Source organism: Rhinolophus sinicus, chromosome 16 (assembly GCF_057876585.1).
Source record: "Rhinolophus sinicus isolate RSI-liver-muscle chromosome 16, RSI-T2T, whole genome shotgun sequence".
Taxonomy (NCBI): Eukaryota; Metazoa; Chordata; class Mammalia; order Chiroptera; family Rhinolophidae; genus Rhinolophus; species Rhinolophus sinicus.
The window spans coordinates 95,324,669-95,339,696 of record NC_142516.1 but is presented as its reverse complement, the minus strand read 5'-3'; the positions used below and the strand labels follow the sequence as shown (position 1 = coordinate 95,339,696).

General features: G+C 39.8%; 1 protein-coding gene across 1 annotated transcript in view; it reads right to left on the bottom strand.

The window, feature by feature from the left end:
• Window positions 1-13,027, bottom strand: part of MTMR6 (myotubularin related protein 6) — a 36,268-nt gene extending 23,241 nt beyond the window's left edge. The window contains exons 1-2 of the mRNA XM_019736553.3: window positions 12,809-13,027; window positions 1,467-1,583 (exon numbers count right to left, since the gene is read on the bottom strand). Coding sequence (XP_019592112.2) covers window positions 1,467-1,583; window positions 12,809-12,832 — 141 coding nt within the window. The 5' untranslated portion in view covers window positions 12,833-13,027. The remainder of the gene's footprint in view (window positions 1-1,466; window positions 1,584-12,808) is intronic.
• Window positions 13,028-15,028: the final 2,001 nt, after the last annotated feature.

The following is a 15,028-nucleotide window of genomic DNA, read 5'->3' as shown; positions in this document are numbered from 1 at the left end:
TAGCTTCAGCAGATGGATAACACAGAGAAGATATTAAGGTGGGCAGACAAAGGGAGGGTAGATAGAGTGGATGAGAATATAAACCAACTTTACAAGGCCCTGCTAAGTGAGACTCCTGGCACTTCCTGAGCAAATACTGGAAGAGGCGCTGGGAAATACAACCTCTCCAAGATCAACATCTCAGGGAAGGATCTTTACTTGCAATCACATAGCAAGTAGATGCCTACCTGGGGAAATCAAGAGAGTACAATCAAAGAGAGATATCAAGACTCATTAAAAAGCTATAGTCAATAAAGCAGTGTGCTATTGGTACATTGCGATCAAAATACCAAATGAAGAGACTGGAGAGCTCAAAAGCAGATCCTCACTTATTTATGATAGAGGTGACACTACACGTTAATGGAGTAAAATAATAAATGGTGCCAGTTATGCATAAATAAGATAAAATAAAAGTGAATCCCTACGCCATACCATCCACCCAAATATTTCTCAGTTATATTAACAACTTATACTTCGAATACAAAACATAAGTTTTTAGAAAAAAACATAGGAGAGTCTCTATGACCTTGATGTAGGGAAAGATTCCTTAAGTCACAAAACAGCATAAACCATAAAAGAAAAAAATGAAAAATCTATTATGCTACAATTCTAAACTTTAAAAGACATATACACACAAGACAAGCCACACACTAGGAGAAGTAATCTACAACACATACACCTGACGAAACATTAAAAACCAGAACTCAGAAAAATCAATAACAGGACAATCAACTCAACAGAAAAAGAAAAGGAAATCTAAAGCCAAAATATCTGGAAGTATAACAAATTAAAATCACAATTACACATCCACCTGATAGGCAAAAATGTTACAGTTGACAATATGGATGTTACTGAACAATGTGTCACACTCTACTGAGAATGTTTTGATACACCCATTTTGGAGAGGTGGCATACTTAGTAAGGTTGAATATATACTTATCTAAGGCGCAGTAATTTTACTCCCAGGCAAATAATACCAGAGAAACTCTAGCACATATACAGGAAGAAACATATACAAAATATCCATTACTGCATTATTTGTACTAGCAAAAAAAAGAAAAGTTAAACACTTTAATTGCAATGTGGTATTAAAATACTGTGGAATATGCCATTTGATCTGTTAACATGTACCTACATTACTTAGATTTTTAAAAATTAAAAGGAACAGTAGGTATTTTATAATTATTTACATAGATAAAAAGAATTTTTCTGGCATTCTACAAAAGAGTTTTTCTGGTATTCCACATTCTACATGGTATCATTGTTTTATTAGGAAAGAGGGTAGAAGTGATCAGGTGACTGAAAAAGTTTTGGTTGACATAGCTAACCAATGACTGAAATTTTATGTACACGTTCAAAATAAAACAGCAACAGACCAAGTCCATTAGGATAATTATGGTAAACAGTACAACAGAGATCCTCCTTACCCAGGTTTCTTTCTGCTGAGCGTCTATAAATAATAGATGCGTGGCTGTAAGATACAGTGTTCCTGTTAATGACTTGTTGCTGGTACTGAATCGGTCAAGTAATTTCACTTGCTCCACCTAAAAAAGAAAAAGATGTTAGCTCTCATCTCAAAAATAGTATACATTCTTTTTCTGTTATTCTAGGATTTAAATGTACCCTTTTCAAAATTTTTCCTCCTTCTGTTCAAAAACATGAGTTTATTTAATGCTGAATATTAAATTTCATATATGTTAGGGAATACATAAGTCACAAATAACATAGGCACTATTTTCAGTTATAAATATAACCAACAGAGAAGAACCCCATAAAAATATATTAACACAAATATTAAGGGGAACAGGAAGGAGGGGTGTGGTATAAATAAGCAAAAATGCTTTTTGTCTCCAAGAATCAATGTATTTTATTTCAAGTTGGTAAGTCAAGCAATATATATAAAAGGTTATTTTACAGAGTTATAGAAGTAAACTACCAGAAAAATTAGATCAGGAAATAAATGGTTGAAAACTCCGACTTACTCTCCTCACCACTCCCCCAGAACAACATTTTGTGTCCAGCTCTGTGCTTCTATTCTACTCAGACTGTTCTCCCTTCTAAAATAGTCTGTTCTGCTTAGCTAAGCACTAAGCATTCTTCAAGGCTCACTGATGTCCTAACAAGAATCCTTCTCAGAAAATTAATCAGTTACTTCAACTCTTAGCTTTGTATTTCTTAGTGGCTCTGAATTCCCTGGCACAGATTACATCACATGGAGCTTCTGCATCCTTTGGTGGCGGAGGGAGTGAGGTACACAGTGCATCTTTATTAAGAGTAGACACACACATACATGCGCGCGTGCACACGAGGCTGCCACTGGACAATGGGTTAGAGTTGGCCAGGATGTGCACGGGACTACTATTTTGAAGAAACAGTATTTATCACTATCCATTCTTATGGGGAGATAAAAGGAAAATAACTATTACCAACTTAACATTTTCAATCCACAGCTATAGTAGTATATTGTAGATAGTGCCTTAAATTGTGTATGTCTTCAAAACAGAGAGCTAACCATTATTTCATTAATTGTATACCTCCCCCATATACATTTTTCCCCTTACTCAATTTAAAGAAAAAAATGCCCCATTTTGAAATTATGATTTCCAAAATAACTACCACATAAAAGGCCAATTAGCGCCACCCCAAGAAATTTAATTCCATAGGAAGTTTTTTACTTATCATAACACCTGTTTCAAATAAATTAAAATTTAAATGTAAAGTTAAAATATTAGTTTTTGATGTGAAACTTTATTTGCAATGAATTGAGTTTTAACACTTTCTTCTGGAAACTTAAGAGATACGATCTGTGGGGATAAGGGGAAGGTGAGAGGTTTTGGGAACGTACGGGGGGATGGTGGATGGGGGGAGGGGGGTTCACACAGTGTGAGGGATGTAAATGATAAATGTCTAAGTTTGGCTCTCTTGTGCACCTGAAACTAATTAAAAAACAAATAAAAAAAAAAAAAAAGAGATACGATCTGATTTATATAGCTCAGGTCTGATAGTTAATTTGACATACAAAAGCTATCAGATCATCACACATCCTAAGACAACAGGAAAACTTCCTTCTTATAAACCTGAATGAAGATTTCTCTTAGAGGGCTGGCCTGGTGGCTCAGGTGGTTGGAGCGCTGCGCTCCTAACACTGAGGTTGCCAGTCTGATTCCCACATGGGCCGTGAGTTGCGCCCTCTACAGCTAAGATTGTGAACAACAGCTTTCCCGGGGTGGGCTGCCATGAGCTGGCGAATGACTGCCTCAGCTGAGGGGAGCACAAAACTCATAATACCAGCATGGGCTAGGGAGCTGTGTCCGATACAACTAGACTGAGAAATAAGGGCTTGAACCAGAGTGCATGGTGGGGGAGTGGCTTGAAGGGGGGAGTGGCTTGAAGGGGGGAGTGGCTTGAAGGGGGGTGGCTTGAAAGGGGGGGTGGCTTGAAGGGGGGGGTGGCTTGAAGCGAGGGGGGGTGGCCGAAGAAGGGGGAATAAAAAAAAGATTTCTCTTGGAGATCAACATTACTTCATAGTTTATGACCATTTCTTCCTTAAATAAAAATCTAACTTCATTATACCACACACTTCCAATTAAAACTTAAATTTGAATACTTGTGAAACAATGAGATCAACTACTGTTTATTGCTTTTATACTAGACTTGGCCGTAAGGACACTACAGTGTGTTTGTTGTTTTAAAAAGTCCACCTGAAGTTTTTAAACCTGAGGATTTTTAAAAGGTCATAAATAGTCCTTGTTGTGCTCTTCAAATGAGTCTGTCAGGCACACAATTCTCTACATGCAAAACAATCACACCTGTTTCATTAGGATTTTAACCCGTTACTCTTATTCCTCAGGGCTCCATTCTCTACAGGCACTCTTACCCAACTGGCATTGTTTCAGTCTATACATTAATGAATTCCAAAACCGTATGTCCAGCTCTGATCTCTCTCAAGTTTAAACTGTCTGCTGCTATACATATAATTCCTCACATAGTACTGAGGTCTTATTATATACGCCCAGTACTATGACAAGTTCTTAACCTACATTATTTCTTTTAATTTTCACACCTCCTGTGTGGTAAGTACTGCTACTATGCCCACAGAAACTGAGACTTAGGGAGGGAGGTTAGTTAACTATCTCAGCGTCACACAGCTAGTAACAGGTAGTACGTGGCCTAGTACAGACAGAACCCCGTGCCGTAGGTCTGATTCCTGAGCTGGAATACCTTCCACCGTGCTATACTGCTCCACCTGGGATGGCTGAAGAGCCAAGTTAAGCTCACTGAAAACGAAATCCACTTCCCTCACTCACAAATATGTTCCTAATTCTACATTTCTGATCTGAGTTAATGCTACTCCATCTTCATCTCATCACCCACACTAGAAATCTGGGAATCACCCTATGGCTTCTTCTTGACCCCCAATATTCAATTAATCATGAATTCCTACCAATTTATAGCCTAAGTATTTTAAAAATCTCCCCCTCCACCACTTGAGAGTAGTTCCTACACTGTAATGAAAGTATCGGCTCCTGTGTCTGTCTCTCCCACTAAGGCTGTCGCACAGCCAGGACAAGGACGCTCTCTTATTTATGTCTGACTCCCTAACGGCTAGTACAGCATCTGACACCATCAATGTCTGCTGAACCACGGGGAACTGCCACAGAGAAATTTCCCATGGGGAAAAACAGAAGTTGCCCACAACGTACCAGTGGTCTCTTTTGCGGAAATCACCCAAGGGATTCACTACATAGAATTCTTCTTTAATAACGTTATATTGTCCCCCATTTTTCTCTGCCACCTTTTCCCTACACAATGGGTGAACAGTCGATACTTAGGCAATAATTTATGAATAAATGAGTAAACTTTAAAAGGTAGACAAATTACTAATAGGGTATACAGTTACAGTCAGCTTTAAAAAAAAAAAATACATGTGTGGACTCAGTCCTCTATTCCCACCCAACCCCCCAATTAGGACAAAATCACTCTTCCTCTAGAGTTGGATACCACATAGTTCTTCCTGTCTACTGAGATTGGAAATTCAGGTAAAAATACTCTTCCCAGCACTCTAAGCCTGTTTCTTGATTCCCCCTAATTTCTACATCCAAAATTACCTGAAGTTCCCTTTGTCAGTGCTTTCATTTTGTTTACCTAGATACAAGTTCCAAAGCTTAGCTGTTTATCTGAGTCACCTCTAACGCTTTGCAAAAGTACAAATCCCAAGCCCCACCTCCACTCCACTCACCATCTCAGAAGATGGACATCGAGAATCTGTATTTTTAATTCATTCACCAGGTCATTCTTATGCAACTGATACTCCTTCTAACTTTAACTCCAAATTAATTTCTCTTGCTTTTGCCTCACGTTAGGGTAGATTCCTTCTCTATCTTTACATTCTTTTTCCAAACATTTAAAGTCCCAGCTTATCTAGTCCTCCCATTTTTTTAAAGAGCTTGTTACTAGTGGCCCCTTAAAACATACAACCGCATTACGTGTACGCACACACCCCGCCATACCCACATCTTGGAAGAACATGGGAAAAACATGCACATAAATATACACTATCAGGAAAGAGAATTTACCGATTCGTTCAATAAAAATCGAATCTCCCCCTCCACGGCTGCTGTAAGGTTAGGTAATAAATGTCAGATACTTTACTCCAAGTCTGCTTGACAAATAGCAAGCAAACAAGTGCTCAAACGAATTACTCCTGCTGCTAAGCTGAGAAGGTAAGTTGAGCCCTGACAGTCCTCTGTGTGAAACTACGGTCTAGTTTAGATCAAATGGAGAAAGGAAGGAGGCGGCACATGAACTTTAAAAGCAAATTCAATTTTCTAATGTCCTTTATAGATGGACAAAACTATGCTTTCCTAATATAAGTGTAGAAAGCAACAATTAACAAAATTGTCTTGATTAATAAAGAGAAAATACAGAATTCTCAAGAGACATAATGTAAAAGGGAAGGGACTTAACATTTTATCGGATAAAAAGAAACACCTGGTAAGGTAGAGCATCTGTGCTGTAAGTAAAAGGATACAAACAGAATTTTAAGCACAGTCGTCCATGACCAGACATGGTTTTTAAGAGCATCTTTCCAAAGGTAGTGTGGAGAAAAGGCTAAGTTGGAAAAAAACTGGTGTGGGGGGGTAACTGGGTAAGAGGCTAATGAAGTTTTCTACGGGTGCCTGGGAGAGACATGATAAGGGCCTGACTAAGCTGCAACACACAAGATAAAGCAGCAAGCTCATGGTGAGATAATAAAACCGATGTGAAGGAAGGAAGGACAAATAGCCTTCTTAAAGATGGTAAGCTTGTCAGGCTGGTTGTCATTCACTAAGACGGTATAAAAAGAAATGTAAGTCTGGGAGAAAAAAAAACAGTCCATCTTAACCATAATAAACTGAGGATTGTTCGTTACCTTAGTAAATGCAAAACAATATTCAAATAAAGAAAACATAATAGAAAATCATTACATGACTACTTCAATATAGCAAAGATCATTAATCTGAAATAATCCCAAAATATTTATTTAGTACTGAAACTAAAGTTCTGGAGAAAATAAGAGAATTTCTGAGAAAATACACTGTTTATTCTGTCCTTTGCTGCAAATCCTATGATAAATTTTTTAAAATAAAGGAAATTGGATCTTTTTCTTCACTGAAATCATCTGCACGCAGATTTCAAACTACAGACTTAGCCAGTTTCTAAACACCAACTGCAGCTTCTTATTTCCCCCTTCCACCAGGGAACTGAAAGTACTTTACAGATGTTGCCACAGATTTTCCCCAGTGTTTTCTTGGAACTATTTTAAGTCAGATATTTAGGAAGCAACTATAACTATTTCAAGTCACTAGCACTGAAGCACCGCAGAAACAGTGTTAGGATCCTTTAATTACAGGTATCATCACAGCAAAAAGGAAATGGGGAGGGGGAAAAACATTATGGGAAAAGAATAAACAAAGAAGAAAATGGAACACGGAGAAAAAATTGGAGGGTGTGGTCATTATGGTGATGATGGAAAATGCCACCATATTACTTTAAGGGCCATTTAGTTGAATTGTTGCCAACTATAAGCCTGAACAAAAAGGTAACCTAATGGTCTTATACAGGAAGTTCAAATTTCAGCTGGTTACCAAGCAGGAAATGAAAACCAAAGGAAATCACACATACACAGAATCACATTCAGAAAATTAAGATACTTATCTAGTTCCAAGAGGGAAAAGTGCCCTCAGGGACAGGAAGAGATCAATAGCCTTCCACAAAGTTCTAGCCAACAGTTGTGCTTACTCGACAATTACAGGGCAATGGCTACTGAAGCAGGAAAGTGCGTGGTGAAGGCTTCTCTAGCCAGGCAGCCATTTGAGACTCTTAGAATCACTACTGCACACTCATAATACCGACATCCTGCCAAGAATTAGCTATCAAAAAGAAAGAACATCCATTATGAAGTGGAAGGTAAGCATTAAAAGGGCAGAGATTTCTATCTTGTTTTTGTTCATATCCCCAGTTATTACAACAGCTCTGGCTGCATACTTCGCCAAATGAAACGGGTCATAAATCCAGGGGCACTTTTCTGACCTGTCTTACTCTGCTCTCCTGCAATGCTGGACACAGCTGACAGTCCATGAATGGCTTCCTGTCTCGCTCAGTAAAAGCCAAGATTTCACATTATCTGTCCAGGCTCTACAGTAACTTGCCGTCCCCCACTTTAATCGGCTGTGCTCTCCTTCACTCACTCTGGCCCAGCCACACTGTTCTTCTGCTACTTCTTACCAACCAGCCATGCCCAACATAGGATTTTTACTCTTGCTGTTCCCTCTGTTGGGACTCTTCCCACCACCTCCCCCACCCTCACCCAAGTAAAGACAGCTGGCTCCCTCACCTCTTTCAGTCTGCACTCAAGCGTCACCACCTCTGTAAAGACCTCTATAAAGACGTCCCTAACTACCCTATTTACAACTGTCCTCCCCCACTCCCACCCTGGCACTCTCTCCACAGCATTTACCATCTTCTACCATATTATATATTTGACTTACTGTTTTTGTTTATTGTTATGTCTTCCCCAAGTAGAAAATACGTTTTGTAATGGCAGGGATTTTTGTCTGATTTATTTACTGCCATTTCCCCAATATCTAGAACAGGACAGGTGTGGCTCATGGTAAAGGAGGAAGCAGAAGAGGGGGCAGAGAGGAGGGAGCAGATGAGGGAAGGGCAGAGGAAGGGGAAGCAAAGAAGGAAATTAGACAGGGAAGACTGTTCCCTTCCCATCCCTGATTCAGCTCTTCCCATTTTATCCCTAATACTCTCTCTGGCAATCCTTCCTCTGCCCCTTTTTAAATTTTAAGCATCCCCAGGGCTCTGAACTTCTCACTCTTCTCTACAGAGCCTCTACATATTCTTCTTGCACAAACTCATCCACAACAGGAAGTTTCAACGGCTACCTAAACACTGACAAACTCTGAAATCTATTTCCCTGGGGACCTTTTCCTGAACTCTAGACCCTCATCATCAGCTGCCGTGTTTCCCCGAAAATAAGACCTGGCCGGACAATCATCTCTAATGCATCTTTTGGAGCAAAAATTAATATAAGACCCAGTCTTATTTTACTATAATGTAAGACCGTGTATAATATAATATAGTGTAATATAATACCAGGTCTTACATTAATTTTTGCTCCAAAAGACGCATTAGAGCTGATTGTCTGGCTCGGTCTTATTTTCGGGGAAACACGGTACCTACTAAACAAAATCCTACCACCCAAGTTCTTCTCATCCATCGCCCCTTCCATTCCTATTCACACCGACCTACCTCACTACTCAAATCTCTTGATTTGATCATTACTCTGTGAGGCAGGAGAGTGTAATGGTTCAGGAAACACGACGGGTATCAGAAAGACTGGGATTCAAGTTCCCAGCTCCACCTCTTCCTTAGGAGAGCTACCAGCTAGCTAGCTGTTCAGTTAGGCAAGACGAAGTATTTTAATCTCTGCAAGTTTCCGTTTTCTCACTGTATAATGAGATAATGTAAGGGAGAATCAAAATGGCTGTTTACTAGTTTGTGACGAAAAGCATTCAGATGCTCCTCAAAATCTATTGGCTCATATTTCAAAGACAATTGAAATAATACAGCTTTCTCCTTACTCTTCATCCATTCTTAGTTTTGCATCTCCTTCTCTCTTTGTAACAGGTATCATGTACTTGTGCACATGCATGTATGATCTCACATTTTAATGACAAAAAAGGGTAGCAAGCGAAAACAAACTGGGCATTACTTTTGGAATAACTCATTTTGAGCCCTAGTGGGTCAGGTTTTCATTGTACATTCCATTCTTTAACAAACTCGAGGAAGCAGTCATTCATCTAGAGCTTAGGAAAACAACTTTCCATTTCATTCTGTAAAGTTCTACTCACAACGGCACAAAATTCGACATCAATACATGATGTCAGCCAAAGCACTGGAGCCTGGCAGAGAAAGGAGAAAGACTGCATAAAGAAGAACTGTCTCTGCAGATTTCCATTGTTTCCTGGCAAGACAACCTCATTTGGCAAAATTAGAGCTCAGAGTGACAGGAAGCAACTACACTGGTCCTAAGTACAGCTTGGAAATGCTTTCAGAAATTCAAATTCACACTTGACATCTTTATTGATCCTATACAGTTAATAAACCAAATGTGACTAACACAGGATGATGTATCTATTCCTGAATTTCAGAACTATAAAACCATTTAATTGGTAGTCAGCTAAAATACTTTACCTGATAAATCTCTGGTAAGCTAAAACAAAGCAAAAAAACCAATGACCATAAACAATACAAAAAACAATACCACATAAATATTTACTTATATCCTTCTTCTTGAGAATGACAAAGCTTTTAGAATTATTAGGCTTTATTTCTGAATTAATATTAATATATTTTTACAATTAGATTGAAACTAGAGAGGCAATGGAAAAGACATTATGCAGTCTTTGGAGCTAGACAAACCTCATGAGCTAACTGGGCGGATTACTTACACTTTCTAAGCCTATTTCCTCATCTGTCATCAGAGATGACCCCAACTGGCGGGGTTATTAAAGAGATTAGTGATAATTTTGTATAAACTAACATATTTGAAATTATAAATATTGTGAAATAATATTGTATAGTTTGTTACCTTGACATATAGTTGCTCAATAAATGGCAATTACTACTTTTTAAATACAGTTGACTCTTGAACATGGGTTTGAACTGCACAGGACCACTTATACGCAGATGTTTTTTAATAAACACCTCTATGGTTGCGAGGCCGCAAATGCGGAGGGCCGACTATATGTATTGATCTACGCCATTTTATATAAGAGACTTGAGCATCCATAGATTTTGGTAACCATGGAGTTCCTGAAACTCATCCCCCCTGGATACCGAGGATGGTTATGTTTTGGGGGAGTTAAAAGTTATACACAGATTTTCAACTGCACAGGACGCAGCGCTCCTAACCCCCATGTTGTTCAAGGGTCAAGGGTAGAGCTGTGTGAAGAACCTAGAACGACTCACTTCCTCGTACTAGTCCACAGTCAATTCTTGATCATAGTGCCTAAACTACAAAGAATTCAAAACAGCTAAGTAAACTTAAAGCAATTCATTTTTAGTTTGAAATACTTACAATTATTTTTGCAGCAAATCAACTATGTCCAGGTGAAGGCTATGCATCATAGAAATAAAAAGTTGGCCATGTTCAAATCAATCTTCTAAGAATAAGTTATAATTTAAGAAAACGTTACAGTCCATACAGTTATCAGAATGCATTATGAGGTTCGTGTCTATCGTGCTCACTGGTGTATACCCAGTATGTGTACAGTGCGTGGCACATAACATTGTAATATGTACAGTACCCCGCACATATTTGTTTAATTGCAGTCTACATACAGCCACTTAAGATTATTCCAGCGTAGCGGTCCAATGCCAGAAAAATAATCCAAAGTAATAAAGGAGCACACTTGAGAAGAAATTTTAACAGAAAATAGTCTGAAATCTTTTAGTCTTTAAAAAGTCACAAAAGGACCTTAACTAAACCACCAGCATGGACCCATTGTGAAAAGGTAAGACTAAATCAGAAAATTAAATAAAAGTCTGTCAACTGGTAGTTAAAGAGGAATATGAGACCAAGTAAAAGTCACCAGCAATAATCTTACGGAAATAAGAGGAGCTACAATTATACAAATAAAAACAAAGATATACACTCATTATAAATTCAAAGTGGAAAGGCTTAAAATAAGCCAAGGGATCCTAAAGATTTTCCAAAATTCTGTTCACTCTTACCAGTCACCTGGGACTAGGGCTTGTTCTAATTGATGAAACTCAGTTCACTTTTACTGTTTTGCTCATGTGTCATGTATGCACTGCAGCCAGCATCACGAAAGGTGCAAAGATGAGGTTCAGTCTGGTACAGAAGGAAGTCATGTGCACACAGCTACTACACAGTACACACCTGGAAGCTTGGAACCATGACAAAAACCTGATCTGATGCCCACTCTCGTCCTCCTTTCCACCTCTACATCTTCTACGAGTTTGGTTATTTATTTACTTAATCACCCTTCTACTTTCAAATTTTAGGTGCCAGCCACTTGAATTCTAGAATTACTTTACCTTTCTTCTCATGAAACAAACAAAAAAACTTGTTAAAAATGGGTTAGTTTTTAGCCTCTTCAATTTTGTTAAAGTATATGCAACGTTAAAAACAAGCTATAATAAAAATCCATGTGCACCCTAAGAAGGTTTGTGAAACATTTTAATGACAGCTCTCGAATTCTCCGTGGAGCAAAGGAAGATGACACACGTCTGCTATTTTCCTAAATGAACGTTAACTCCAGGATGAGGAGCAATTAACTGATGCTTTCAGCAAAATAGGAAGAGTCGAGATTCACAGTGGGTCCTCTACCCAGTCATCTTAAACTCAAGTTCTTCAGTTCTGCTGGTCCCTATGTTTTCGCCCTCCCAAAGTCGAAGTCTAACTTAAATGTTGTTGGTAAAGGAATTCGGTAATATTTTGATGTCATTTCCTTCAGTTTTAACATTTGTAACGGAATCATAAGAATATACGTTCTCAAAACAAATGCCTTTCACACACAAAAATTAAGCATGGAATTTAATAAGCTCAACTGAAGAACAGTTCCATCAGACACTTTAAAATATGGGATAACAGTTTTCCCTTCTCGGGAACTCCTCTGCTGACTCTCAAGTCAATAAAGTTGGAGCACAGACACGGAAACACCAAATCTAAGTGACCAAAGACCGAGACAATAAAGTAAGGTGGAGACGACTGCACATCTCGGCTCCTCCAAAACTTGCATCAAGACTGTGTGTGACACAGGACCATTACACGTGAACAAGGAAAAGCTTACACAACATCGTTATGCTAATTTGAAGACCCACCGGTTTTCCGGTATCTGAGGTGGCGAAAAGCTGAAAGGCCCCGCAGCTAAAGGCAGCCCCAATTTTGACCAAAAAGTGGAGTGCTGGGAGGGCGGCGATCAATTTCAGGGGAGTTTACCCCAAACAGCCCAAATCATCTGCACCTCAATGCCTTGGACTGAAAACGAGACTCCTCCGGCCCCCCCCCCCCCCTTGGCCCACACTGCCCCCGCCTCTCAGACGAGGCCCGGCAGGCCCCTCCGGGGAGCCAGGCCCCCGCCCGGCCGCTCCTCTCATCCCTCGTCCGGCCAACCGAGCTCTCACGGTCTCCCGCCTCCGCCGGGTCAGACCCGGGCCGGCAGCAAACGGCTCTCCCGCGCGCGTCTACCTTGGTCGTACGGATGTGCTCCATCGCTAGGAGACGTCTGCCGGCAGCCCGCCTCACAGGCGTACCGTAAGGCGAGAGATCCTGGGCGGCGACTGCGACCCGGACCCAGCAGGAATTCTCTGTGGGCCAGAGCCACCGCCCGCAGCCCGCCCACGGCAGTGTCCACCGCGCAGGCGCAGCCGGCCAGCGCCGTCTCCTAGAAACACTTCCCCAAACCAGGCAGCTGCCGTGGGGGCGTGGGAGGGCGGGGAGGAGCTTCGGCCGCGGGAGAGCGGCGCCTGGTTGTTCTGGAGCCGCTGCGTATCCTACAGCGCCTCCTGCCTGTGGAGGGCTCACCAACCCTGACAGAAGGCGGTCTTCTAACGCGCAGCAGGCAAAGGACTAGAAAAGCAGGGCTCTGGGGCGGTCCCGAATGCACATGCTTGTGTAGAGAGAGTTTGATGGGTGAGGGCCAGACAGGATGTCATTGATGTCCATAAGCCTACCGGTGGACGACACCAGATTTCAATACTTTAACTTTAATTTGAGCTTTAGTTCTACTCACAAGAATGAATTCTAAGGAAATAATCAGATATATGTAGTCTAGCCTTACATGAAACTATCAGAATCTCCCATACTATGGGATTAGTTATGCGTGAGATACCCATACGCTGCTAATACTAGTGATAACCTAAAAATAAAAGGCCAAAGTGAGAGGAAATAAGCATTTATTTGAGAATTAAAAACATAAGAATAACTATTTGGAAAGCACTGATTCAGGCAGAAACCCAAACAGTGTTCAGATTAGGAGACAAAGGTAAGAGGTATTTATGAGAAAGGGAAGAGAAACAATTATATTAATAGAAGAAAGGCATTTCTATGAGTGCAGATAAGCTAACAGTGATACTAATTCTAAACAATGTTTTAAATTTTAAGTCTAGTAGTCATCAGTCCCATAGTCATAATATCTGCTTTCTTGTTATCTTTGCAAACAGTTCTTTCAGGTGCAATGTTGTTTTAGGACAAGTCCAAAGGTTATGTTGCTCTGTTTTAATATTCCTAAGGTTTGTTAAGGTATAAGACCCGCAAGGCATTTCCTCTAGAATGTCAACTCTGACTTCATTTCAAAGTGGCTCCGTTTATTTTATTTTTATATCAGCATCCATTAAAATATATGCAGTATGTCCTAACAAGTAAAACCTAAATGAACTGAAACCATCAACAACTTTTCTTGGATCTAAAAGAGAACTGAGGTCACAGGGCAAACCACTGCCCTGAAATTAGATAGAAGGACAGGTGAATACAGAGAACCACAACTATCGGAGTAGAAACCCACAAGCAGAAAGTTCCCTGGGAATCAGTGTTGGGCAGTTCCTTTTACACAGTATATCATGTCTGACTATCTAGAAAAAAAAAAATTACAAGGTACTAAAAGGCAAAAAACAGTTTGAAGACACAGAGCAAGCATCAAAACCAGACTCACACATCGCAGGGATGTTGGACTTATCAGACTGGGAATTTAAAACAATTACGATTTATATGGTAAGGGCTCTAATGGGTAAAGAAGACAATGTGAAAGAACAGATGGGCAATGTAAGCAGAGAGATGGAAATCCTAAGAAAGAAGCAAAAAAAAAAAAAAAAGTTAGCGATCAAAACACTGCAACAGAAATGAAGAATACCTTTTTGGGTCTATTAGTAGACTGGACACAGCTGAGGAAAGAATCTCTGAGCTTCTGGATATCTCAATAAAAACCTCTCAAACTGAAAAGCAAAGAGAAAAAACCCTGAAAAAAAAAAAAAGACTATCCAACAACTGTGGGACGGCTACAAAAGGACTTATCAGCTACATACCTGTAGTGGGAATGTCTGAAGAAGAAAGAGAGGAAGGAACAGAAACAAATATCTGGAGTGATAAAGACTGAGAATTTCCCTCAAATTAATGTCATTCACCAAACCATAGATCCAGGAAGCTGACAGAACACCAAGCAGTATAAATGCCAGAAAAAGCCATAAATTCTCAAACTATAGAAAATCAAAGATAAAGAAAAAAATCCTGAAGAAACCTGAGGGGAAAAAAACACCTACCTATAGAAAAGCAAAGAATTACATCTGATTTGTCTTCAGAAACCATGTAAGCAAGAAGAGAGTGGAGTGAAATATTTAAAAGTGTTGACACAAAAAAACCCACCAACCTAGAATTCTGTACCCTATGAAATTATCCTTCAAAAGTGAAGGAGAA